The sequence below is a fragment of the Lagopus muta genome, chromosome 7, assembly GCF_023343835.1.
Source record: "Lagopus muta isolate bLagMut1 chromosome 7, bLagMut1 primary, whole genome shotgun sequence".
Taxonomy (NCBI): Eukaryota; Metazoa; Chordata; class Aves; order Galliformes; family Phasianidae; genus Lagopus; species Lagopus muta.
Genome location: NC_064439.1, coordinates 24,006,803 through 24,033,396, shown reverse-complemented (window position 1 = coordinate 24,033,396; position 26,594 = coordinate 24,006,803). Strand labels below are relative to the sequence as shown.

At 42.4% G+C, this 26,594-nt stretch overlaps 2 protein-coding genes across 9 annotated transcripts in view; one reads left to right on the top strand and one right to left on the bottom strand.

Annotated features, from left to right (window-relative positions):
- The window catches only part of SLC25A13 (solute carrier family 25 member 13), a 92,806-nt gene extending 72,879 nt beyond the window's left edge, over positions 1-19,927 (top strand). For all 3 annotated transcript variants that reach the window (XM_048952222.1, XM_048952221.1, XM_048952220.1), the window contains 5 exons: positions 2,982-3,122; positions 13,730-13,868; positions 17,522-17,680; positions 17,789-17,879; positions 18,709-19,927. In XM_048952222.1, coding sequence (XP_048808179.1) covers positions 2,982-3,122; positions 13,730-13,868; positions 17,522-17,680; positions 17,789-17,879; positions 18,709-18,898 — 720 coding nt within the window. In that variant the 3' untranslated portion in view covers positions 18,899-19,927. The remainder of the gene's footprint in view (positions 1-2,981; positions 3,123-13,729; positions 13,869-17,521; positions 17,681-17,788; positions 17,880-18,708) is intronic.
- A 4,682-nt stretch (positions 19,928-24,609) lies between these two features.
- DYNC1I1 (dynein cytoplasmic 1 intermediate chain 1) overlaps positions 24,610-26,594 on the bottom strand; it is a 188,824-nt gene continuing 186,839 nt past the window's right edge. For all 6 annotated transcript variants that reach the window (XM_048952226.1, XM_048952228.1, XM_048952227.1 and 3 more), the window contains one exon: positions 24,610-25,522. In XM_048952226.1, the coding sequence (XP_048808183.1) occupies positions 25,412-25,522 (111 nt within the window). In that variant the 3' untranslated portion in view covers positions 24,610-25,411. The remainder of the gene's footprint in view (positions 25,523-26,594) is intronic.

Genomic DNA, 26,594 nt, shown 5'->3' with positions numbered 1-26,594 from the left:
AATCCCCTTCTTGTAAAACTAGAGCCTTTGTGCTTCCCTTACAGGAGCACTGGGAGGAAATAGCCATTAATATTTATGAGACACTTGCATACTGTGATGATGAATAACGCAATAGGAGTTACCGGTACTAGACAAGCAAGAAATCATTTCATTAGACAATATAGTAGCCATCTCCAGTTTGCTTCCCCTCCCTTTTGAGAATAGGGAGCTGCAGTTGCCTGCACGGATGATTAAATAACAGGGTGATAAAAGCTCCCCACGAGGTGACTGTACTTGTTACCACTGGAAGTGCCTGTGCACTGGCTGATATCAAACCATCCTTCGTTTCCATCGCAGGGTAGGCAGGTGGTGGGGTACTGCTGAGACCCACTACAATAGGTCCTACCAAGACCTTCTGTCAGGTATTGTCTGGCTTATCACCTTCAATTACTCATCATTTGATGTTTGGTGTGTATCTTCCATCAAATTCAGAGAATGACAAAGGTTGTGCAAAGAGTTCTGGAGTCGTACCTAAATGGTTTTGAAGAAGGACTTCAATGGAAATTTCCTATGTCTTTTGTTAGAGGAACTGCTTGGGCAACAAAACCAGTAGAATTCACATCAGCTGTTTTAGTGTTTTTGGTAATGCCTGGTGCGTACAGGTCTCAGTGCTTTAAATATTTGAATACAGTGAGCCTGATTGTATGAGGTGGGTAAGTAATAGCATCCCCATTTTTCAGATAGCAAGCTGAAACAGAGGGAGTCTTGTGTGATTTACCCAGAGCCACAAACATGTAACACTCCCAAGTATTGCCACAGCCAGGCTGGACGTGCAAATGTAAGCATTTGTATGTGCTAGCACTTTAAATACTTCCCACTCGTTAGAATTCAGAAATTATTTGCCTTTATTCTCTATTAAAAACAGGTCTGTTTCAGTTTCCTTTCTCTAAATATGGCATTCACTTATAAACATTTTATAGATTTTTAAATTACTCAATGTTTTGGTACATTAATAATCATCAATTAAACTTAATTTTGTTGTCATCTTGTGAGTATTGATATGGTTTTCCTGTAGTGAAAATTAAAGAAACACTTCCCATGGAGTCATGCTACAATGTAATGCAAGAATATCACACTGAGAGAAAGCAGTTTATTTGTGCTAACATAGAGCAGTTAATATGAGTTTTAAAATTAATGTGTTTTAGAGGATGATTCTAGCAAACTTGCAAATGAATATTAGCACCTTGCAATTGGGATTTTATCATTTTAAGAATGAAAAATGTGTGATGGCAGTGTGGGAACACTTAATGTTTGTAATAATAAACCAAACTGTTTGTCACATAGGAATTTATAATTCATCAGAAAGACCCATCCAGTGTTTGCTTTGATTTTGAGACTTTGCTAGATGAGTACGCAAATAAAAGAGAATGTCTTTTCTTTTTCCTTTTTTTTTTTTTTTTTTTTTTGAGTGCTAACTTAATATGTTTTAAGTGCAAACCTGAAATCAGAGTACGTGCCAAATAATTTATCATCCTGATTTCTGATGGCAATAGGAATAGCAATTTTATATGTACCAGGATTCTGGTTTGGTAAATGCAGTTAAATTAAATTATGCCAATTTGAAAGTCAAAACCAGTTGAGTTACACAAGAGCATGCTTTTTCTGGTCAAAATAGGAAACATTTGGGATATTTGGGGGGTTATGTAAAGACTTTAATTTGTAACCACACTGTGTATGCTCAGTCTAAGTGGTAGACAAGAATAGTTGTTCGTGCGATTTGCCATTTCTTCAGCACATTATTTAAACCATATTACTGTGCCTATTTTTTATTTTGAATGATAGCTGATCTGAGCTATGATTAATTCTTTTAACATTTGGATAATTTAAAAAAGATGTGCACATAATGTTTACATAGTAGACATGGCTAGATGGAAGTGCTTTTAAATACAATTTATTTTAGTCATTGCCTTCTAGAAAAAAAATTGTTTTGTTGTGGGGAGGGTTGTCCTTTGCATAGTCTGTCGTTTCAGAGCCTCGAAAAGAGCGTAGCTGCTGGGCTGTGTAATTAAGAAATTAACAGAAGTTGGAATGGCGCTGTTGAATTTTGGCCAAATGGAGCTCAAATGAGTATTTCTAAATTCACTTAGCTTGTGTCATGTAACCTTTTTTTCTCGTTTCAAATTTAAGCTTGGGATCTGTTGGTGTGCCAAAATGGTAATGCCTCGTGTCACCTGTTGTGAATGAGATGAATTTCAATAGAACTGGCGCAGTCTAAAGTGCTTGCTACCACTGTGTTTTAAATCTGACTAGCTCACAAGATGAGTTCAGTGGTACCTTACCAACAAATACAGACCGACACTTAAGCAGTTCTGATGAATGGAATCCTTCAGGCTTTAGACCTTTGTTACTTGGTGCACAAGTAATGATGTGGAGCTCAGACTCTTGAATCAAGCAGCATTTAGTGACTCTGAAGCTAGTATTTCAGTGGGGCTTTAGAAGAGGAAAAGATATCTGCAGTTCTGGTTTCTGGAATCCATGCATTCTTTGTTTTGTGAACTTGTGCCAAAATTGAATAAGCTTCTGCCAGACTTCTACTCCTCAGTAGTATGTTTTCACAAAGTACCAGCGTGATCTTCTCAATTTCTTTGCTTGGTTACTCTTTTGCTCTGTTACTTGCTTTATGATGCTCTTGGCTTGTCAGTATTTTGTGAATTGATGTTGGTGAATACGTTCTTGCAGCAGGAGTTGAGGCAGAGTGTTTGATGTACCGCAGTGTCCTGCAGTGGCTGACCTGCTTCCTTTCTGTTTCCTGACCATTCATCTCACATGGGGTAGATTTCTTGCCTTGGGAGCTGCAGCTTATTAACTAATATTAAAATTCACATCTGCTAATGGCTGAACTGACGGCAGCAAGATTAAAAACATATTCTCTTATATGTAGCAGGACATATGTTGCAAATAATTTAACGAGTTAACATACTGCCTTTTACTTTTAATTTCAGGCTGGAGGTTCTCAAGTGATCTTTACCAATCCACTAGAAATTGTCAAGATTCGACTACAGGTGGCTGGAGAAATTACTACTGGCCCTCGTGTTAGTGCCCTCACTGTACTACGGGACTTAGGCTTCTTTGGTCTCTACAAGGTACCTTTTTTTATACGTAAATGAAAAGCAAATTGTGAATATTTCAGATCAGAAGATTATTTCATTGTTCTTAAAAACTTTTGAGAATGAACATAGTTGTACTTCTTTTTCATTGTTTATTATGTGGTATTATATCTTCATTTTTTGCTCCTGATTAAGGGGAGACACTACCTTGTGATTTAAGTATGTGGCCATTGTGAATCTTACTAAAATTTCTTTCCTCTTTTCAGCAGATCTGGCTGTAAGTATTGTTGATTAAGGATTAGTTTATGTTTCCTGATACTCTGCCTGGTGTAAAGATAGTTATTTTTCATCTGCTTTCATTACAGAGAGCTTACAGTTGTGGAGCTGTGCTTTTGCTTTTCTGTGTTTGATTCAGCAACTTTCCCAGCTAAATTAACTTAATTAACTTTGCCATTGTTAATCTGGTGATGGGAATTAATTATAGCAGAATAACTAGTGAGGAAATATGGATGGTGTGAGCCCAGTGTGAAAGTAAACTCCTACAGCAGACTCCCCCTTGCTATTTTAGAAACACATTTCCACGAGTAATACTGTAAAAATACACTTCTGTGACTGTATGGTGCAAACTCTACTCTTCTGCTTTCTCCGTTACTGTTCTCACATATATATGCATAAATATCTAGAAATAAAGTTGTATTTAATGTTAGACTGATACACACACACAACCACACACACAGACTGCAGAAGGGTTAAAAACATCTTTGTTGAATCTTAACAGGGTGTATGCTGCAAATAATCGAAAGGGCGGACATACTACCCTCCACCTTCAGATGAGGTGGACAAGATATGGAGGGCTATGAAAGGTCTTGGAATACTTTGAAATACAGAACAAAAATTACTAAATTCCATACACCAGAGCACCGTATGGTGTTTCCTCAGATTTTGTAGCCTGCTCTCCAGGAGAAAGCTTCATGCTGTCTTTTTGTCCCGGTCTTTGTAGTGCAGCAGGCAGTATTCTTCCATTTCTTATTTACAGCAATGAAACTGTAAACTGAAGATGTTTCGATAACACCAAATGAGCCCCATCCCCCTCCTCAACAATATTTAAATGTCACCCACATTTTTCACCCGCAATCCTTTTAAATCGTTCTTTTAACATTACAAAGAGCAAGCCTGCCCGGGAGGAGATGTATGTATGCTTTGGCCTGGTGAGAAGTAGCAGATCTGAATAGGATTTAATGGGGAGTCGTTTTTCCCTTTAAATCGACTTGCTAATTTTTTAGGTGTTTTACTGAAGCTGATGCTATTGTGTAAACGCCTAATAAATGACATTATGGTGTTGATTCGGGTGAGCATTTACAACTGAACAGTCTGCATCCCTGAGGCTGTGCAGGAATGGAGGGCAGCTACTGACTTGTGCTTGAACTGTTATAAATAAAATGCAACGTGAGAAAGAATGAGCAGCTGATTTACTACAGCTAGTGTTTATTCATTTGTTTTTCCTGATAACCTTCTATTGGTTGCTCAGGAGCGTTTGCTGTTTTTTTTCCACTTTTAAACGGCATTAATGTCTTAAATCGTATTATGGCTTATTTGTGATTTCTGAAGTACGTACTTTGGGACTGTTTGCAAGGAGTGCATCTTCTGAACGTGAGCTGTTACAGCTCAGATGTGCACTGGGACAGACACTGTTCTTTAATCCCAAACCACACGGTTTCACTGGGTCGTTCATTAAGTCCCTTCACCTCCTCCTCTTAAAAAAAAAAAAAAAATAGCAACCCATAAAGGTTTTCACTTTTTCACTCTTCTGTCTCTGTTTCTGAATCTTTCCCAAGCTCTGTTCCTTGTGGTTCGTGAGATCTGTATTTGTCTTCTCCAAAAAACAGCCTGAGCAAACAAAAACAGAAAAGAGAAATAGAACTGAATTACATTGATAAATTTGGAAAGCTTGTGCTGTTAACTAGTCAGTTAGCTTTACGACTGAAACAGAAATGAGGGTTTTGTGTCTGTCTCACTGCTTCTCATGTGAACTCTTAATGCAGTCTGAACTTTCTTTTGCATTATAGGGCTTTCAGTGTAGCTCTGTCTTTTGCATCCTTGTGAAGATGTCTGATGCCTCAAATGTATTTATTTTGGTCAAACTTAAGAAGCATCCATGGCTATTACTGTGGAAGGACAAGAACTGATAACTGCTTTACAAAATAGTTTGTTTTGTGAGTCTTGAACTTTGTTATGTGTGGGCCTTTGTGTAAATATTCCAGGTGTTTAAACACTTCTGTATGTTAGTAGTGATTTAGGACCAACTGATTCACTTAGTTTTGCAAGTGTTGAAAGCAAATTCTAGACTTTTCATTTCAGGATTTTTCATTTGAAACAGATGCTTTTTAATTACGTCTCTCTCTCTTTTTTTTAATATAGTCCAAAATTTAATTGTAAGTGGTCAATAACAGGGTTTTGTCTATTTTTTTTTTCCTTTTTTTTCTTTTTTTTCTGTTTGGTATAAATCTGGTTGTGTTTGTTTTGTTTTGTTTTGTTTTTTCTTTTTTTTTCCCCTGTGATTGGTGCAGAGAAAGCAAAAGTAACAAGAATTAAGTATTCCATCAGCTTGGTTTATTTCAAGTGCATTCTGTTCTTTTTGGATCTGACCTGTTAGAAATTCTTGTAAAACTGCCCTTAGAAGGGTTGGCTGCAGTTTTCTACAGCAGTTTCCACCACTGCTCAGTGTCAGCATGAGAAAGTGACTGTCCAACGATTCACTTCTGATGTCTGCATTGGTGGCCATTAACAAGCATCAGTAGAGCTGAGTCCCGAGAGGAGGCCATTGGATGGGATGGTACAAGAAGCTGTGCAGAGACAGGATCCTCTGTTGCTTGCAGAATCTTTTTCAAGGTCTTGCTTTGAGGTGGAACAGAAAGGGATTCTCTCAGCCTGATAGTTGCCTGCTGAAATGCATAGAAAGCCAAAATTGTTGACTTTACTGTATTGCCAGCAGTGGAAAAAATTGACTTGTTAGAGTGGTGAGATCAATGGCGGGATAGCACATACTTAATAGGAAGATGGAGTCCAGAAGTTCTGGTCTTAAGTTGGAACTAATATTGCCATCGTGTGATAATTGTTTACAATAGGAACACAGGCATTTTTTAATATTTTTCTGTGATGAATGAGAGCTTTACCAGTCAAGTTCATCAGTTCCTAGCACAGCAGAAGTGTTTCCACTGCTTGTCAATGTGAGATTACTTCTGTATTGAAAAGCTACAAACCTCTTAAATCAGGAGTGATTTCATCCAGTCTGCTGCACACTGACTTCTCTGTTTCTCTCTCTGCTTTGGTGCTGCTTTGTTTACTACGTTGCATGGACTGCTTTAAAAATTGTTTTCCCAGTTCAGAAATACATCAACTTGAAAGCAGTTCTGACCATAACAAATCAGTCCAGCACTTTCTGCTTAGACCCTATGAATCTTGCTAAAATCTATGCTAAAATGTAGGTGAAAAATCATTATGTCCTATATAGTAGTCAATATGGAAGAATGTACTTCCATTAACTACAACTGCAGCCAGAAGATGCAAGGAGTTATGCAAGTCAGTCCTAGCTTTGTGAGGCAAATGCTTGCACGTCTCAACAAGGTCTGCTGTTTATTGTTTGAATTAGTATGTTTTGCCTTAATTTCTAACTAGGAAATGCATTTTGTAGATTAAAACTCTCAAACTTCCCTGATACAGGTAATTTCAGTGTTCCTGTCTTTCCTTAGCAAAGAAAACCGATGCACAGATAAATAAATCTTAGGTTTCGTGTCAATGAATTAACAAAGGAAATGTTATGTATAACTTCTTTGCACCTGGCTGAGTGAATATTTCATTGATTATAATCCTAATTATCATAGTATTCTAGTCTAGACAAATTGCATTTGATGATCACTGATGTCCTTCTGTACTCAGGAGATTAATATTCTTCCAGATGATTCCTTGTTGTGTTAACGTGGGGCTCTACTATGCTAGCGACAAAACAATTCACAGTAGCACTCTGTTGAGATCTCTGCTCTGTGTACTGATGTACTTTGTAGTTTTGATGTTAGAATCTGATCAATTTGTGTGGAAAACCAGTCTGCAGGACATCAGGGCAAGCAGACATAGTGTTTGACCACCTTCGTAGATTTTAAAAACACAACCCAAAACTTTCCTACAAGAGTTGCTTTCCCTACACCTTCCCTTTAGGCAAGAAAGCAGTAAATCTCTCCTTTACCTACTGTTCTCAGAGTTTGGCACACTGAGTTCCTTCAGCCTCTCCTTCCTCACACACCATGGGCTTCCTGCCCACCTTGACAGCCCTGCACTGGACTTTTTTCTGGTGTGGGAATGTCCTTCTTGTACTTGGGAGCCCAGAACTGGACACTGGGTTCCAGATGCAATCTCACCAGTGCTGAGTGGAAAGGGAATATCAGTTCCCTTGCATCCTTGCACAGCGTGTGACTGTCCATTTTTACTGCACAGAGGCATTGCTGACCTGTTTTTTACTTGTCCACCGGCACCCCTGGACTTTTTTTGCAAACCAGCTTTCTGGCTACTCAGACTCAGCCTGTACTGCTGCAGGGCGCTGTTCCAGTCCAAATACAGGACTTTGCAATTGCTGTTCTGAACTTCATGATGTTCTTGGCAGCCTGTTTCTCCATGCTGTGAAGGTCCCTGTGAATAGCAGCCTACTCCTCCAATTCAGTATCATCCACTAATCTGCCGAGAGTGCAGCCCATATTCCACTGATGCGGCTATGACGAATCTACAGCAGATCATTTCAAAACTTTGCCCATAGTCACAACTTACAACTTCCCTTTCTGCCAGCTTGTCTACAAGTCTGGCAATTAGGTTCATCAGCCATTATCTGGAACATCCTTATTAGCTGTTGACAACATCTCCCTTGTCCTTTATGTGCCTGGAAACAGCTTCCAGGATAGTTTGCTTTATAAATTTCCCAGGGACTGAGGTGTATCCAAGCAGCTGTAGTTTTTCAGATCTTCCTTCTTGCTCTTCTTCAAGATGGGTGTAGTATTTGTCTTTTTTTCCCAATTGTACAAACCCCCTTGACTGATTTGAGTTTTGGAAGGCAATAGCCAACTCACAGGAACATCAACCAGCTATCTCAGCACCACTGGAGATGCATCATCTGCTCTCATGGACTGTCTGTGTGCAGAGGGCTTAAGTGCTCTGTCTACTGTAGGTGATGGTATGCTTCTGCAGACTTTTCTAATATGCTTATGGAAATGAGAAGCCTGAAAGCAGATTTTACTAGTAAGAAGTGAGGCAAGTAAGTAATTTCTCTTCCTTTTCCATGCCCCTAGTCACCAAGTGTCTTGCCCCACTGAGCAACAGCCTCACAGTTCCCTTAGTTGTCCTGAGCTGCTGATATGCTCACAAAAGCATTTGCAACTCACTGGGTCCAGCACCAGCTGACCCCTGACTATTCTGACTCCACTGTTGCATGCCCAAGCAGTGCTTCTGCATTTCTCCAAGGTAGAAGACCCAGTTTGCTTTTCTTTTTTTACCTTCTGCATCTGAGCTCACTCATGAGTTCCTCATTTGTCCATGGTATTCATTTTATCCATAATTGCAACAGTAAGACTTGACACATACGACTTGTTAGGTTAACTGCTGGGTTGAATCCCCAGAGTTCTTCAAAGGTAGAAAGCAACTATTTTTGTTGTTTTCTGCCTTTATCTCAAATTCAGAACTGCATGTGTAAGAAAGTATTTCAGGTCACTCAGCTTCTGCAGAAGGCATTTCTCTCCTCTGTTTATCTTATTTCTGCTTTTATTTGTTGCTGTGAAAGCACCAGGGCATGGAAGTTCAGGGGTGGTAAATTCTTATTTAGCTGCAGATGTTCTGTAGATGGCAACTGTTCTTAGAAGTATAAAGACTGTGTATCCCAGTCAGGGAAAGTATCATCTATCCCTAGCTCAGAATACCATTTGTGTTGGCAGAAATGAGAAAGAATACATTTCTGATTTTCAGTATTTTTAATACATCTCATGTAATTTCTGATCACAATAGAATACTGAAGTGATTGTGCAAGATGAGGTAATGTTTTGTCTTACGCCTGTCTATCACAGTAACATGCATAAGGTCCTGGTAAAGTCAGTTGAACTTATATTTTCTTGGTTTCCAAGGACATATTTCAATTGCTCATTTAAATACACTTATTTTGTACTGCTTAGAAACTCGTATCCATAAAATATTTAAATGGGATTTTTATTAAAATGCTAGAGTCATAAAATATCTTGATTTGGAAGAGACCCATAGGGATCATCAAGTCCAACTACTTTTACAAGTAATCACTCTGGTGGATAGTGCTTTTCTTTATAACGTGCAGTGCCACTCCCTGATTTTGTGCAAGCTATTTCTGTGATGCCAAAGAAGTGGTAAACAAGAAGAGTTTAGTAAATGATCCTTTGAGGAAATGACACTTCAGTTGTGGTAATGTTTATGATTAGAATTCCTAGAAGGGATTTATCTCAAATTTGTGCCTTGGCTGATAATGCCAGCACAGCCTGCATATCCAAAACTAGTCAGAAAACCTTTCAATGAGTCCTTTCTCTTTCTTTCTTTCTTTCTTTTTTTTTTAAATTAAATAATAATAACTTAATAAACAGGCTGTATGTTGACCTGGAAGATGTCATCTCAGTTGGCAATACATACCAAGCTCTCACCTGGTACCTTTTGGTAACATCTGAGATATTCCAGCTCTTCCTGTTGTAGGTTTACAGCAGGGAGATAAACGTGAAACTGAGTAGGAAAAGAGTTGAGTTATATTAACTTGCATCCAGCACGCTCATTTGTGACTGCGTTCTCCTACGTGAGTACCTGCTGTTCGCTGGTCGCAAGGTTTAGTTCCAAAAGAAGCCCTTTACCTGAGAAGTTTTGCCACTCTTGCCTGCAAAATGTATCTGAATTGCTGCCGCAGTATTTGGAATGTGTTTTATTCCTCTCAGCTGATGTGCTGAATCAGTTTCATGTACTGGTTGGAGTAAACATGTGAATAGAAGCAGTTAGTGGCTCTTAAGGCAATGTCATTTTACAGCAGAAGACATTACGGCCCTTGAAAGCAAATGCCTGTGGTGTTTGTGAACGCTACAAAACCTGTTAGGTGCTGTTAGAGCTCCGATTCCAAAGGGTTAAGTCTGTAGTAAAACCCAAGAAGAATGCAAAATGATCAAGAAATGACATGCTGCCTATTGTTTGTAGCTATAGGATCAAAATAACAATTATACATGCCAAATAAATTCTAAACCTGTAAAGGAGAAAAAGAGGGGGTGGCTGTAAGTACAGGTGCCAGAAGCATTAAATAACCCTCTCAGACAAGGTGCACCACTGTTGTCTTGAATGCTGCTAGGTCCCCCAGTCTGGCATTTTTCCCCTGCACCAGACAATGTGCATTCACTGCAGGAGACTCGGGTAAGCCTGCGTCTCCCAGACCTGCCGGCTCCTTGTGCCCAGCCCGACACAGAGGTGCCTTTGTCAGTATAATTACCCTCCCCTTGTAGTAGAAATAGTTTGTTTAGAGCCTTATTTGCAGGTAGAGCTGGTATAAGCAGGAATTAGCATGCTAAAGAACCTGCCCCGGCACTGACTTGGGCTTATTTATCAGAATCTTTGACAATCAGAGCTTGGTTTTGTGTGTTGTTTTTTGTTTGGTTTGTTTTTTTTTGTTTTTGTTTGTTTTTAACCTCCATAGGTTTATTCCGTGAGATAGCATCCAAGATTAAGAGCTTTCAGGTTATTAAAGAGCTGGAAGATGGGAGCCAAGCCGCTGTTGCATTGGTGAGGCACATGTTATGGTGTGTAAGATCTCCCAACAATTTCATGCCTGGCAGCTCTGCACCTTGGCTGCCAGAATAAACGCGAGCGGATGATCCTTACAGCTTTCTGGGGACTGATTAAAACCCCTTTTGGCTTTCAGCACGTTGTCCACATCAAATAGGTGCGAGAAGTAAAATAAATGTTGCTTTTGCTTTTCAAGATACTGCAGCCAATCTCCCTAAGCCTTCCTAATTGGCCTAGGCTGGTTGCGGATGATTAACTTGAAGTTAAATGAGGCCTGCTTTTAAACATGCTTTCCCAGACTTTAAACAGAACGATGGGGGGAAACTTTAGACTGTTGTGATATTGGAACAGGGCCAAATCGGGTCATTATTAAAGTGGATCCAAGTTTTGATCCAGGGTTTGTTTACACTCAGCCAGCTAAGTTGATGGACATCCTCTCTCTGCGTACCTGAGTGTGCGTTATTAGTGATATGAGCAACACGCCATTTCTGTCCTGTGAAAAAGGGCCTTTTAATGAAGGGGGAAGAATATTAGCAGTCTGATTCCGCTGAGAGTTGCTTGCAGTCGGAGTTCGTGGATTTCCATACGTTATTTCAGCTATGTAGAGATATTTCAGAGTATGAAAAAAATGCGGAGGAAAATGTGCACAGTGTTTAATGGCAGCATTGCAAGGAAAATAAAAGTAATGTGCCCTGAGGGTAAAGGCAGCGAGGAGATTTGCTCTGAGGAGAAGTATGCTCTAAAAATAAATCCTGAAGAAACCGTCTTGGTCTGAGAATGTTTCATTAGTGAATTTCGTAATTTTTCTGTGAGATGAATACAGTGCAGACATTTGATCATTAAAAAGTTGTTTTCTCATGCAGAGCTGGGTAAAGCCCTAGTCTTTTTTTTTTTTTTTTTTTTTAATGTAAGGCTTAAAGGTAAACTGTAAAACAGGCTTCTGTTGGAAGGCCAGAACTCCTGCAGAATGTGAACTGCAAAAGATCCACCTTCTTACCCTGTTGGTGAGGTGTACAGGCTGTAATTCTGAGAGCCCAGCCCAGCACTGACTTTGTTTTGTGCCTGGTATCTCGGTTCAGCCTGTGGCTGTGCAATGGCAGTGCTTTGAGGACCGATGTGACATTTTCTTTAAGTCTTATTCAGTGTACCTTAGGAAGGCCTAACAAGAACCAGTGACTGCAAGCATTAATCAGATCAGATCCAAGTACACAACAAGGCAAACCTTAGAAGCAAGAGTAATTAACCTTACAATGGACTGTCAGGTAAAATGGTCAGTTGTTGGTCTGTCAGGAGATAAGCTGAGAGAGGATCAGGGACAGAAAGGGGCTCCAGCAGTTTGTTTTGCTCGCTGCACTTGGCAACTACACCCGTGCCATGCAGAACATCTGACGAGTAGATCTAATGGCTGGTTTTAGATAAAATCTTCATTTTCTCAGAGGTCAAACTATGCTTCTTAGCATCTCCTGTGAACGGGCTGACAGGATCTGTTTTTACAGTAATTCCTTCTGCCTCACCTTGCCAAAAGGCATCTTTTCAGCCTTTCTGACACCTTGCAACTCTTGCGTGTTTGCTGGATAACCAGCATCCAGCTTACTTCAGCACTCTATTTTCATTGCCGTTACCGTATGAGCTAAACTTACCGATATGTCCAAGCATATAATTAGATTTAATTAAATTCTGTGCATATTAGCATGTCACCTGTGAAATGCCTGGTGCTGAGCCATGCTCCAGTAGGGCTGTACACCAGAGAGCTGTAGCAACCAGGGCACCTCAGGAGGGCTTACTGAGAAACCTCAAGGAGTTTCACTGTGACTCTGCCCTAGTTTCAAAGCAAGCAGGCTTAGCCTCATCCATGAAGCAGTTCTTTCAGAAGCTTGAAAGACTTCACCATTTTTCCAAAGGCACCTTCTCTTTGTGTCTGCCTGCCACACTCAGTCCTTATGCGCTCAGACTCTGGTGTCCTGGGTACCGAGGCTGAGGAAAGGCAGACTGCAGGTCCCTTTGCTATCAGAGCATGGATGATATTTGGTATTTCATTTTCTTTGACCTACTGTAGTGGCTTTTTGCATTTTCTCTTGCTAGAAAAAAATTTTTCTTGCCTTTCTTGCCCCACAGTTTTTCTTGCCTTTTTACTGTCCTCTTAAATTGGAAGCCATTGTACCGGTAACTGCATTGGTTGTTTGTACCACTGAAGCAAACTGGTCACAAGAGCTGAAACTCACCTGAAAACAAACTGTATCCCAAATCATGCGTACTTCAGAAATCACAAATCAGTCTCTCCATTACCGCTCTGTGCAAGGGTTGGTGTTACAGCCCTGCTTTCCCCTCTTTCCTCTGATATGTGTTGCATTATCAATTGCAATGTCTGTATGGATATATGGAGGAAGCACTATTATCTTTGAAGTAGTTATTGTTAAGTGGGAATGAGAAGGAACAGACTTGTCCTGTGACTCTTCTTCAAACATACTCTGAACTTCTTCTGCAGGCATATGGCTCAAATGTCAACTACTTACTATTCTGCAAAGGTGTTACCAGAGTTTATGCCAACACACAACATTTTCTCTATTACCAATAAATGTCTACGCTATTAAGGAGTGAGGGAGAACAAGTAGACAAGATAAATATAATGATAGAAATTGCTGAGCCAAAAAGCAATACTCACATGCTACTCAGCAGAGTGAAATACATCTATCTTATTTTGAGAAGAGCAACTGCTTTTCCTGTAAGCTCTTAGTGACAAAACAAAAATTATGATGTTGCTCTGTTCTCCAGTGTCCGTTGTTCATCGTGTTAAATTTGCTCGTTCTCAAAACCTGTTCTCTTTTTCAATGCAGGGCGCTAAGGCGTGTTTTTTGCGTGACATCCCCTTCTCTGCTATTTACTTCCCCTGTTATGCTCATTTGAAAGCTTCATTTGCCAATGAAGATGGAAGAGTCAGTCCTGGAAATCTGCTCTTGGCTGGGTCAATAGCTGGTAAGTGCCCAAACTGCTCTCTATGTGTGTTTGTGTTACACCGGCAGTGCAGTAGTTAGAGCACATTTTGCAGCATTGTGCCAAAATAACATAAAGCTGCTATGCTAGAGAAATGACCTGAAGTTAAAAATAAAGATCCTGCAAGTTTGGGGTATATTCATAATGTTTAGGGAAAAAAAGAAAGGAAAGATTGAAGTTCTGATGTTTTGTCGTCATGCATCATCTTTACTTGTGACGTTACTGTGCTGTTGGCTTTGGCTGGCTGAATAACTGGTAAAGGTTTTTGTTGAAATGGTTTATAAATGAAATCACTGAAAATAAAATCATGGCATTTATGAAATTTTGTGATCAAAGGAATCTTGAATATTGGTGTGTGGAATCCAACAACCGTGCTTGCAGAAAACGTTGGTAAAACATGTGACAAAATGATGAAAATTACTTGCTACCCACTGTCTCCTGTGCAGTTACATGGCTTTGTGAGGACTTCACCCTTATCAGAACAGTTTCTGAACTGGGCTGTATTCCATTGTCTTGCCTGTTGCAACAGGCACTTGTGTGGTAGAAAGCATAAGGAGTTGCTTGTTGTCTTGTGTGCCATAAGTTGTGGATTCCTGACTACCCAGATACCTAAGAGGTGCTGAGTGTCATCTTGAGCACTTGCTTGTTCTAGTCTGCTGCATAGTGTGTAGGATAGCCAAGCAGTTTCCACAGATGTATTCAGTTTGAGTGTGCCAGAGCCTAGGGGGAGACAGAGACACTTTGCAGACTCAATTTACCTTTGTGTCAGCTGTGTAGGTGGTCCCTGACACGATGCACAGCTCCTATACCCAAAGGGGCTCACTGCCTCGTGCAGCCTGGGAGCCTATTCCTGCCACATCCATTCCTTAGAAGTTCTCTAAGGGAACAAGTGGGCTCAAAAGCTTGTGCAACATGGCAGTAGGGGAGTGGGTAACAAGCAGGATGTTCCCATCAGCACTCACAAAGCAGATGTTTTCATCATGTTAATCATGGGCTGCTTGGCTTCTCAAAGCTGTACCCAAGTTCTGGCCAGCTGGCAGGCTGCTGCAGCCTGGCAGGCTAGAAAAATGACGGAGACACATGAGTCCAGCACAGATAAGTAGTTCATCTTTTTTCTTGTTTGATTTTTAAGGTTTCTTCTTCCTGGGGGAGTTGTTTTTGGTCAGGATTATATGTGGGGCTGTGTTTCTTAAAGAGTAAGGACCTTTTAAAGACAGTAACTGATTGCTGGATGTGGCCAAGGCCAGTGCAGATCAACTAGCCTGCCTTGCTGAAAGCATATGGCTTCAACTCCTTATGTTGGCATTCAGTCATCTGTAGTGCAGAGGAATCAACCTGGCACCAAGAAAACCAACTGTGTTATAGTGACTGGTGCTTACAAACCCTGTCCTCTCCCATCCCCATACCCCAGAACAACCAATCTCCAAACCTTTCAACAGGAGCTTACATCCAACTTACTTCTCACCCAATTTAGTGGAACAAAACCATTTTTGAACTTCAGTTCTTATTTATAGACTTCAAACATCAGTTGGCATTTTAAAGCCAAGTCATTTCTTGGTTTTTCCTCTTTTTCTCTTTCTAGCCATTGTCAGTTGATTGCAGACTGAGATAACTGTCCTTTGAAGTCCAGGCACAGAAGCAGTCTTTATTGTTGCTGATACAGCTTACCAAACTAGCTGTGTTGTGAATTTTATCCAGGGTTTCCTGTGAAGTCCTCTTAAAGTTAACTCTCATGAGCAAATTACAGTATTAAAGATCCACCATTCATTATACAGCTTACAAAACCAAGGAATTTCTCTATTGGGTACAGATAAAGTATGGTGGGGCGTGCATGTCAGCCCTGCTTTGCCACGAGAAGGCTGAGGGGAGGCCTCAACAAGAACCCCACACCTCCAGCACTGGCTCCAACTCTAAATGTGCAGGGCCCTCTGCTACAAGCTGGCCTGCTTGGATGCACACCCGCACCCTTTGCCAATGGGTGTTGTGTCTGCTGTCTGTGTTTTCTTCCTTTTTGTTGTCATTAGGGACACATGCAGCACAACACGCACATCATCTAGTTGGATCTGCTGCTGTTTTCACTGTTCACCCGATCAACCTGTTGTGCCATGGCATTTTCTGAGGAGGTGATGCCATTATCAACAACAGGATAGCTCTTTAATTTGCTCCATCTGCTTACTGCTCCTATGAGCTTCCTTCTCTTCCCGTGCTCCTCTTTTTTACTGTCATCTCCTGCTGAGTCATTTGTCTCATTCTGATCGTATGCTCCTCAGGACAGTGGCCTGTGAATTTTTATTTGTCTGTGAAGTCTTCTGTGCTTTATACATAGCTCTGAAAACAGGATTAAAAAAGAAACCAAAAAAACCAGAAAATCAATAAAACTCGTTTTATACAAAATAGCAATAAGGAGTGAGGAATAAGGAGATGGCAGTCAATGTGTAGTAAGCAGAATTGCTTCTAAGTATGTCCTTTGGTTTTCCTTGAAAACACTGGCTGGCTTTTGAAGAACAAAAGTCCAGCTTTAAATTGAAGACAAACCAATATCCTGGTGTGGGTAAGGGTAAGCAAGGAGGAATTTCAGCCTCTCCAAAGTTCAGAAACCTTTACTGAGTTGTTGCATTTGCCTGCCAGACTGACCACTGTGCAAGTTCAGTGTGTGTGTTATTTTGGGGGGTCCAGGAGAGGAGGAGGAATTCTTTTGGTGATATGTACCAGCTTCCATCTCTCTGAAGCAGCGTGCAGAAGGATGCTGTGGTGCCTGAAGCCAGACCATGCTGGTTTGGACAAAAATTGTTACAGAATTATTAAGCCTAAAAAAAAACCAAAGCAAAGGAGATTTATGCATCTACATCTGACCAAGTTGGTTTGGAACAGATGCGGAATGGAAAAGTAATAAAACCATAAGAGACACTGTCTCCTGGGTACAGTCTCGATCCCTATTTTTTCTTTCTTTCTTTTTTTTCTTAATTCTAAACATGGGCAGTCTCCTTTGGACAGGAATGATTTCAGAGATATTGCCTGTTGGTAATTTGGTGTTTTTTACTTTCAGTTGATTGTCTGCCAGGGTAAATTTAAATCTTCCTCCAAGCGTTCTGCTGGGGATGTCAGCTGTGACTTTGCAGCTGAGCAATCTGCCGTTCCTAATGAGAAAAATGAACCTTTCTTTAAACTTAGCTCTTGTGCCTTGCTGAGCGTGCACAGCATTATCAGTTCTTGGTAAAGCTGCTGTGTGGGGATAAGGGCAGTGTGTGTGTGCAGGCTCTTCTAGCACAGCGTGCAGCCAGAGTGCCAGGAACCACAGCGAGGCGTGAAGAGGAAAGGGAAAGATCGACCTCACCTCCAAAAACATTGTGCTTATTGACTATGCAAGTTTCTGGTTAGCACTGAAAAATCCAGGCTGTGCCTCCCAGCTTGACAGGAAGCCTGTGATACGATTTTTCCTCTAAGAGAAGCTTTCTCTGGGTGAAGCCACGTCCACAACGCTGCCTCCTGTTGCTTGTTTTCCAACTTCTGCTCAAACCTTGTGTGCTGGGTTCTGCTAATGTAAGGATGAAGGGCACGGTTACCCCTGGGGAACTGCAGTTTGTAGCATATGTAATAAGTCAGCAATACCAACCCAAAGGTTTTTCTGTCTCCAGGTATGCCTGCGGCCTCTCTGGTGACTCCTGCAGATGTCATCAAAACAAGGCTACAGGTAGCAGCCCGGGCAGGGCAGACCACTTACAGCGGGGTTGTAGATTGCTTTGTGAAGATCCTTCGAGAGGAAGGTCCAAAGGCTCTGTGGAAAGGAGCAGGAGGTGTGGAAAACAGCTTTGATTACTATTTGTTTTGTTTTGTTTTGTTTTGTTTTGTTTTGCTTTGCTTTGGTTTTGTGTCACTTAAGGACTGTTTTGTTTCCTTTCAAGCTCGTGTGTTTCGATCATCTCCCCAGTTTGGTGTAACTCTTGTGACTTATGAACTACTGCAGAGATGGTTTTACGTGGACTTCGGGGGAGTGTAAGTATGTGGTGTGTGAATGTGCCTGGGACCCCACAGCTGCTCTGGGATCTCCATGTGTCTTTGGGCAGAATAGGGGTCTTAGCATTGTGTAGAAGATACTGCAAAGGTTTTGTTAATGTTGGTTAAGCCACGTTACGTCTGGTGGAGGATAAGATGATGATACACCACCTGTATCACAGCAAGACATTACCACATTTCAGGTCATCATTTTGATCTGGGGACATGTGTTGGTATAAACGGAGACAGCAAAAGGCTGAATAACAGGGTGGGGGTAGAACTGCAGGGGATGTGTAATGCTTACTGAGTCAGGATGCACTCTTCATTAGTCCTCATTAGTGTGCTGAAGGAGCTGTATCCCTTATTAAGGAGGGATTTGACATACAGAAGGGTCTACAGGTGTCACCAGGTCCAAATACTGTTTGTTGGAGTCTCAGCTCTGCCTCCTTTGAGGACATAGTACATAGGGGTGTGCATATTGCTGTTTTAACATGATTACCAGATGCAGCTGCAGATGCTTATGAAGCTCTGGGGGCAATAGAAGACTACCAAAGAAGTTATTTAAACTCTGCTGAGTTACTGGATTGGTTGTATGCTGTAGGAGAGACTTCTGAACTTTGTTTTAATCAGTGCATTGAAAGATTTGACCATCCTCCATCTCAGTGAATGCAAAGACTCTTGGCTGTTCTGGAAGGTTGTGGCATTTAATTGAGTTACTCAGTAGGAGGTGCTCTCAGGTCCCTCCCTCAGCTGTCTTTACGGAGTAGTTTTGTGAATACTGCTTTCATGCTATGGAAATTATTATTTTTTTATTATTATTGTTTTGCAGAAAACCAGCTGGATCGGAGCCAGTTCCTAAATCCAGGATCACGCTCCCTGCTCCTAACCCTGACCATGTTGGTGGTTACAAATTGGCAGTTGCCACTTTTGCAGGGATCGAAAACAAGTTTGGACTTTACCTACCTCGGTTTAAGCCATCACCACCTACCTCAAAGGCTGCTGCAGCAGTAGGACCCTAAGCTTATTGCTGTAGGCTTTTTGTTATTAGTTGGGAAAGAGCCACTTTTCTAATTGGTTAATACTTTTGTTCCTTTAGCTTCACATCGTATAACAGTTTGGCTTCATTTGAGTTTTAAGGCAGTTCTCATCTTAAACGTAATCATTTGTCTTTGTGCTTCCTTAACCAGATCACTGTGAGATTCTTACCAGTCGTTTTAAGTTTGGGACCATGAATGTATCTGTCCACATCTGACATGAGCTTGTGTTGGGAAGACACTAATTTTAGGTTCCATTTATTGGGGAGGGTTGGGTGAGAGCTGTGAGCCAGATCATCTTACAGACAGTGCTCAGTTGCAGATTCCCAGGGTGGATGTCACACACTGTCAGTCAAATGGCAGAAAAACTCAGTGGATATCACGGTGCTCAAAGCAGAATGAGTTTGAGTGCACCTGTGAATTGGTTCTCAACTTAGTGCGTGTCTGTAGAGGTCAGCAAATACACCCCTGGTACCTAACTCTGCCAGTACAGCTTTGACTTTTTAAATATGTACACGCACAAGTTCTGTTTCTGGATTGTGTTATGAAGCTTTTATGTGGAACATGTTTTTGTAATGGAAACCACATTTATAAATGTTTAGCCGTTGTATTATGTTACTAGTATCAAAATGCTCAAAAGAAAGTGTTATTGTCCATAGTCTTTGCACTTTATGGCAGTACTTTTGGCATTCTACTACACGTACAAGGAAATTTCATAACTAGGTGCCTATCTTGGGTTGCTGGTGTTTGGAATTCAGTTTGTATATGCACTCTAGTAAAACGCTGCTTGTTTAAATAGCTGCAATAGAAAATTCATGCACTGTATCAATGGTACCTGCCTTAACTGCTGGCTTGTAATTGGCAAATAGGTGGTTTCAGATTCTTATTTACTTCATTGAGTCCACAGAGATTAAAATACTCTAAAAGAAAAGATTTTACTTAATTTTTTGGTGCCTTGCACAGTGTTTAGAAAATTATGTATTTATGAAGATAGTAATAAACCTTTCAAACAGATGCACATGTGGTATTCTGTTATGGAAATGGGATAGTACATCCAAAGGCTTATTCAACTTCATTTATAAATTTAAGTTAAAGATAAAGCTGATATTCAGGTGTTTGGGCTATAAAAACATCTGCAGTTTGAGAACGAAATTACCTGTGTCCGTGTGCGTAGAAAAGACACACATTGGTGTAGATGTCGTAAAAAAAAGAAATTTTTCTTCAGTCAAAAAGCAGGATTGAAGTAGGCCTTTCTGCTTGCTTTTTCTGTTTTTTTTCTTTTTATAGTCATAGAATCACAGACTGGCTTGGACTGAGCTGGAAGGGATCTTAATGATCGCCTAGTTCCAACCTTCTCCCATCGTGGCCAGGGACGCCTTCCTCTAAATCAGGCTGCTCAGGGCCCCATCCAGTCTCTGGCCCTGAATGCTTCCAGGTATGGAGTATCCACAGCTTCTCTGGGCAGTCTGTGCCAGCACCTCACCACCCTCCGAGGGAAGAATTACTTCCTAACATCTATCTCAATCTCCCTTCTTTCCATTTAAAGTTGTCATTCCTTGTCCTATTACTTCAGGCCCTTATAAAATAGTCTTTCTTTAGCTTTTCTGTAGGCCCCCTTTAAGTACTGGAAAGCTACAGTGAGGTCTCCTCAGAACCTCTTCTCCAAGCTGAACAAGACCAGCTCCCTCAGCCTGTCTCCATAGGTGAGCTGCTCCAGCCCTCTGATCGTTCTCCTGACCTCCTCAAGAAGTTCTGTCCAGCAGCTCCACGTCTGTAGCTATGGCCTCAGAGCTGAACGCAGTGCTGTGAGGCCGTGCAAGAGTGGAGCACACAGGTGACACTCACTTCTCTTGCCCTGATAGTTACGCTTCTTTTGATGCATCCCAGGATGTGGTTGGCTTTCTGGGCTGGTAAGTGCACATTGCCAGGTCATGTTGAGCTTCTTATCAGCCAAAACCTCTAACCTTCTCCTGGCTTCTCTCAATCCATTCTCCTCCCAGCCTGAATTCGTGTTTGGGATTGATGCAACTCAGGTGTAGGACTTTGCACTGAGCCTTGTTGAACTTCATGAGGTTTGCACACGCCCACTTCTCAAGCCGGTCCAGGTGCATCTGGATAGTATTCTTTCCCTCCAGCCTGTCAGCTGCACCATGCAGCTTGCTGTCATCTGCTAACTCGCTGCAGGTGCACTCAATCCTGCTGTTGTGTCACAGACACAGATGTTAAACCGTGCAGATCCCAATACCAACCCCTGAGGAACGCCACTGATCACTGGTCTCCACCTGAACGTTGAGCCAGTGACCACAGCTCTGAGTGCGACCATCCAGCACATTCCTTACCTACCAGGTGATCCGTCAGAGCCACATATCTTCAATTTAGAGACAAGGATGTTGTGCAATACAGTATCAAATGCTTTCTTTGCACAAGTCCAGATAGATGATGTCAGTTGCTCTTCTCTTTTCCACCAATGCTATAACCCTGTCATAGAAGCCACTAGACCTGTGTTATTCGGAGTACCTGGCCAATAGAAGTTATTGTTGGGTATCCTCTGTGCTACCTCTTAAGACAAGAATTTAGTGTTTACAGAAGAATGCTTTTCTTCTTTTGGAAGATGGGAAGTGTTGGCTTCAGCACAGATTGTAAACTGAGAATATGCCTGGATGCAGTATCTTTGCAGAAGAAGTAGGTGGGTAATACTGTGTTGTTTTATTGCTATTTGTTGAAATACTGAAATTGCTGTATTGCATTTGTGTTTGGGTCGTCATCAAAATTATTTACTTCAACTAAATTGTATTTCAAAATTATCAGTGAAATAAGGCATGAGAATAGCAGCCTGCAGTGCTTGCACACCTGAAGGTGAGGGGAAATGATACTTACCAGCAGCTGTACCTCCGAGTTGGGCTGTAGTGTGCAGAGAGCACAGGGCAGCTGTTGGCTGCAACCCTCTCGGCCTCATCTATTCAAGTCTTCCAAAATGACAGCTCCTTTGTTTCGAAAATGGGTAAAAAGCCTGCTGCTTTGGTATTTCTCCAAAGTTAACTGACATGGTTTTTTGTTAAGTCTTGTCACAAAAGTTAAACTTTTTCTCTGGGAGCTGCTTGCGTTTGACACTGGAGATTTTTAGGCAATTTAGGAGTTGTTTTTCCAATTAATCGCTTGCTTTTGCCTGACTTACCTTGTCAAGAATTTCCACGGGAAAGCAGCAGCTCTCAGAAGACATCTGAGTGCTGAGCTGTTCTTTTGTGCTTTTGGGTCAGTGCCTGCCTAGGTGTGCACATCCAGGTGGCAGCCACTCGCTTCTGACGTGGTCTGGGAATGGGATGGGATGTCTTGGACTGTTGCAGCCAGGACACATCTCTGTTAGCAGGGACAGAATGGTGAAGAGTCTGTGATGGCCTCTCCGATGCGTGGCCCAGCTCATGATACTCAGAGCAGTTCTGTCCAGAGATCCTCTGGCTGTGTGCTGTCAGCTTCCTCCAAACACAAAAGGATGCAAAAGTTCTGAAAAGCTTACAGGCCAAGAAATTGTCAGATTGCCTTACGAACATAAGGCCCCAGGGATATTGAGATGTCTGTTGTCTTTGAGTTTCTAGGTGAGTTTAGCAAAGTGTTGGAAAGAATAGGATAAAAAGTAACCTTGTTTGCTTCCTGCAGCCCAGCCACATCCCACTGAGTCAGCCAAAAAGAGAGCTGCTCTAATACTGATGATGTTCCCTACTGGGGGCATCTCAGGCAGCCACCTCTGTTCCTGTTTGTGTGCCCAGCAGGAGCTGAGGGATTTTCTGCCTGTCCCTAAGAAAGGGGGTTTGGCTTAAGTTCCTTAAGACTGACAGTGGGGATGCTTTCACGACCATACGTACCACAGGCTTCCTAAATAACTTGGGCAGGTTTCTCTCAACGTGCTAAAAATGGGGTATCTGACAAACTGCTCTGCGTCTGACTTAGGAGACAGGGCCACCTGGGCCACCTCTGCTGTGCACCGGGCAATGGCTGAGCACAGCGCCGTGCCCCAGCATGGTGTGAGACTCAGTGCCTCTGCAGCACACGATGTGGCCACACCAGCGCTGCTGTGATACTCAGGCCTTGGATGCTTCTCATGCTCAAGGTTGTCCAAGCCTCTGCTGCACGCGGTGTCAGCCCTTTGGGCTTTGCTCTGTGGAAATGTGCAGCGCTTCTGAGGCACATCTTGAGGCCACTTTATGAGCTAAGAATGCACAGAGGCAGTGTGGGCAGTGAGTACTTCATAGAGTCGTGGGGTTGGAAGGGACCTCTGGAGATCATTGAGTCCAACTCAATGATCCAACTCAGGCTGGTACCCTACAATAGGTCGCACAGGTAGGCATCCAGGTGGGTCTTGAATATCAACATAGAAGGGGGCTCCGCAGCTGGACAGCCTGTTCCAGTCTGCATCACCCTTACCGTAAGGAAGTTCTTCTGCATGGTATTATGGAACTTCCCCTCACTTTGATTCCAAAAACTGAAGGTAATGTGGAAACAAAGAAGCAAAGTTACTGCTGTAAGTGCACAGCTTATAATGCACAGGAAACAGAGTGGGGTTGAGCCCTTTCCCACTGCACCCATGTTGGGTACTGTATAATCGATGGATATTAAGTTGTTATAATTACAAAATAAACAAGAGAGTTAGGCAAAGCAGATTATAGTAACAAAAAGAAAATGGGTAGAAAGCTTACCTGTATCCTGGGCTCACTTATGGAACTCCAGCAGAGCAGATCTCCAGACGAGATCCTTCCCCACTGCTAGCCAGCTCTTAAATGGATCTAGGAGAGATGCAGCCTGGCTCCACCCCTTCCGGCAGCACAGGAGAATTGCCTTCACCTGTGCTCCTCTGGCTGACTCAGCGCTCTCTTCAGGTGCTCAATCAGAGGTTCAGACCATGACCCAGCAGTTCCCATACAGGTACACACACTTGGGTGTGGGTTTGCTGTGCAAGGGTGATGGGCAGAGCGCCCTTGGCCTGTAACAGGCTCTGATGGACATGTGCATGCGTGTGTGTGCCTCCATAGGGCTGACTCTGATAGCTGACACCACTGTGCATTGTTTCAGGTCCTGTGTCTGCAGGCATAGGGATGCGACATCCCAATCTGAGGAACCCAGCCCATGGTTCAGAATGTGATTGGCCCTGGATGGCATTAGCCAATACAGTCCTAAACTGCATGGAGATGTGCTTCCCTAGGAACGCACAGAATTGTTACTGCCTGACTTCCAGTGCTTCCTGCTGTGATGGCTCACCTGTCTGCCCAGGGGACACTGCAATGCTGTGCTGCCAGCAGCCTGCCACATCCCTCAGCCTGTGCCCTGCTGCCTTGCTCCGGCCGTGAATTCCTTGTAAAGTAGAATGTTTGTCTCCTACCACAAACTGACTCTGAAGACCTTTTTTCCTTATTCCTTTTCTTCTCGTTCATACAGCAGCACAATGCTGTTATGTGTGCAGGTAACCATGCACAGTAGGGTTGGGGAGGAAACCAAACCTAGAAGCTGGCATGGATTAGTTTGTTCTGTAACAGCTGCAGAGAATCTGTTGCACCAAGGCCATGGCTGGCCAGTCCTGCACCTCCGTGTGCTCACACAGCAGCTGCAGTAGTGCTCTGCAAGCAGGCAAAGCCCCGTTTCCCAGTGCCCAGTAATGAATGTGCTGAGCGCTGCTGGCAGGGAAGGATTAACCACACTGCAACAGAACAGGCTGGATACATTTTATTGGCAACGCTAGTGTCATACTCGGGAACCACAACCCTTTGTCAGACTGTTAGTGTTAACTTGCATGACAAGTATCAGTGACCAACTGTATTTGAAATATTGTTAAAGTGCCTAGAAATAATGGGCATCTTAAAAAGAGGAAAGGAAACGCACTCCATCCACTCAAGCCAACCTTTATAGATCTTACATCTTAAGCACAACTGATGTACTGTAATTGTTACGTGGACTTTAATGTAACCTCTACAGCAGCACACAGACAATGCAGTTCTCTCATTATGCACATGCTTTAGGATCGTTTATTTTAATGCTTTCAAATAAATATGTTCCATGCAGCACACCGCAATAAATAAGGAGCAGCAACTTTCGTATAGTACATCCATTCATAATGTAAGTCACCATGTGAAACACCACATCTAAAGCCTTTGGCCCAGTCCCATACAGTGAAGCACACCACATCTGCACATAATCATATCTGGCTTCATATGGATTTAATAGGACTACGCCAGAAGGGCAATGTGAGCACAAGTTTAACCAGGGGTTCCTACCCATTAAATACGGCTACTAAGTAGTTAAAAGGCAACAACTAAACCCATAAAGGGTTGATTTGTCTTTTCTTTCTTACCTTTCAGACAGAAATATAAAGTATGAAAATGCTCTGGATTTTTTCAGCCCCGTGTAAAGCCGTGTGATTAGCATGGAATGCTCTGAGCAGTACTGGCACGCACGCTGGCATCGGCAGCCACAGCACGACAGTCGGCAGGGAAGGCCGCTCCTCCTCTTCCTCTATGCCGCCAGCTCCACCGCCCCCTCCTCCTCGCTGTCCGCCCGGTTGGCGCGGATCTCCACCAGGGTCCGAGCGAAGCGCGTCCATTCGTCGTTGTGCGGCACCGCCAGCTGCGGAGAGACAGCACAGGGATGACAGCCCGTGGCCGGCCATGTCGGCCCGCAGCGCTGCCCCATCCCGGCACAAAGCCACTCTTCTCCCATCCAGCTCCGGTGGCAGAGAGAAAAGCTTCTCTCTCTGCAGGGTTCTGGGGAGGAGTGCTTTGTTTAAGCATTGTCGCAGAACCCCTCTGTTAACCTTTCTGATTTTCCAAACTACCCCAAGCTCGCTCTCTGTGACACATCCATATGCGTTTCACAGCACACACATGGCCAAGAGTAATTGTTTGCAGGACCGAGGTCAGTGTGTACAAGGTAACAGTGCTTTTACAATGCTGTACTGAAACCATGTTCCTGAAGTTCATTAAAGCTCTTATTAAAATAAATATATTCTGCTATCTTAGTTACCCTCCTCTACGTTAAGGAATTTACCATGAGGAAGCGTGCTCTAAGGGGAACGTAAAACCAACTGGAAACTGCCCCGCCAGCATCTGTTTTGAAATTGACTCGTAAGATCCGTTTCCATTCAATAGCACTGATGTTTCTGGTGAAGAGCTCTTGAACATCAGGCTTCAAGAGGAGCCTGTAACCCACAGCGGAACTTCCTGATAAAACGCAGTAGTGATATGACAAAATAGCAGTCATTTCTAGCTGGATCCAACACTGCAATTTCTTGAAGACAGCACAAACTGAGATGGTCCACACTGGAATACAAGCAAATCGTTCTCACCCCCTTCCTTCCCTACAGTGGTCTATATGGCTGGAGACTGAGCAAAAGTGATTTACACAAACTGGGAAGCCCGATTTGGGCAAGAACTTGCATAAAAGCCTAATGTTAACCCTGTGTGTACACTGCTGCAAGTTCAGAGTTGACTGCATGGATGGGTATTTGCAATACCTCCTTGTATCTCAATGAAGTCAATGAGATTTTCAACTGCTATGCATCTAGTTTTGCCTCTACAGCCAATATTACAGGCAACGATCTAGCATATGTTTTAAAGTTTCCCACACATAGGACACATACCAATGACTCAGCCATGTTATATGAAGGTCAGGCATACAGTAGCTTTGTTTTGCCTACTGA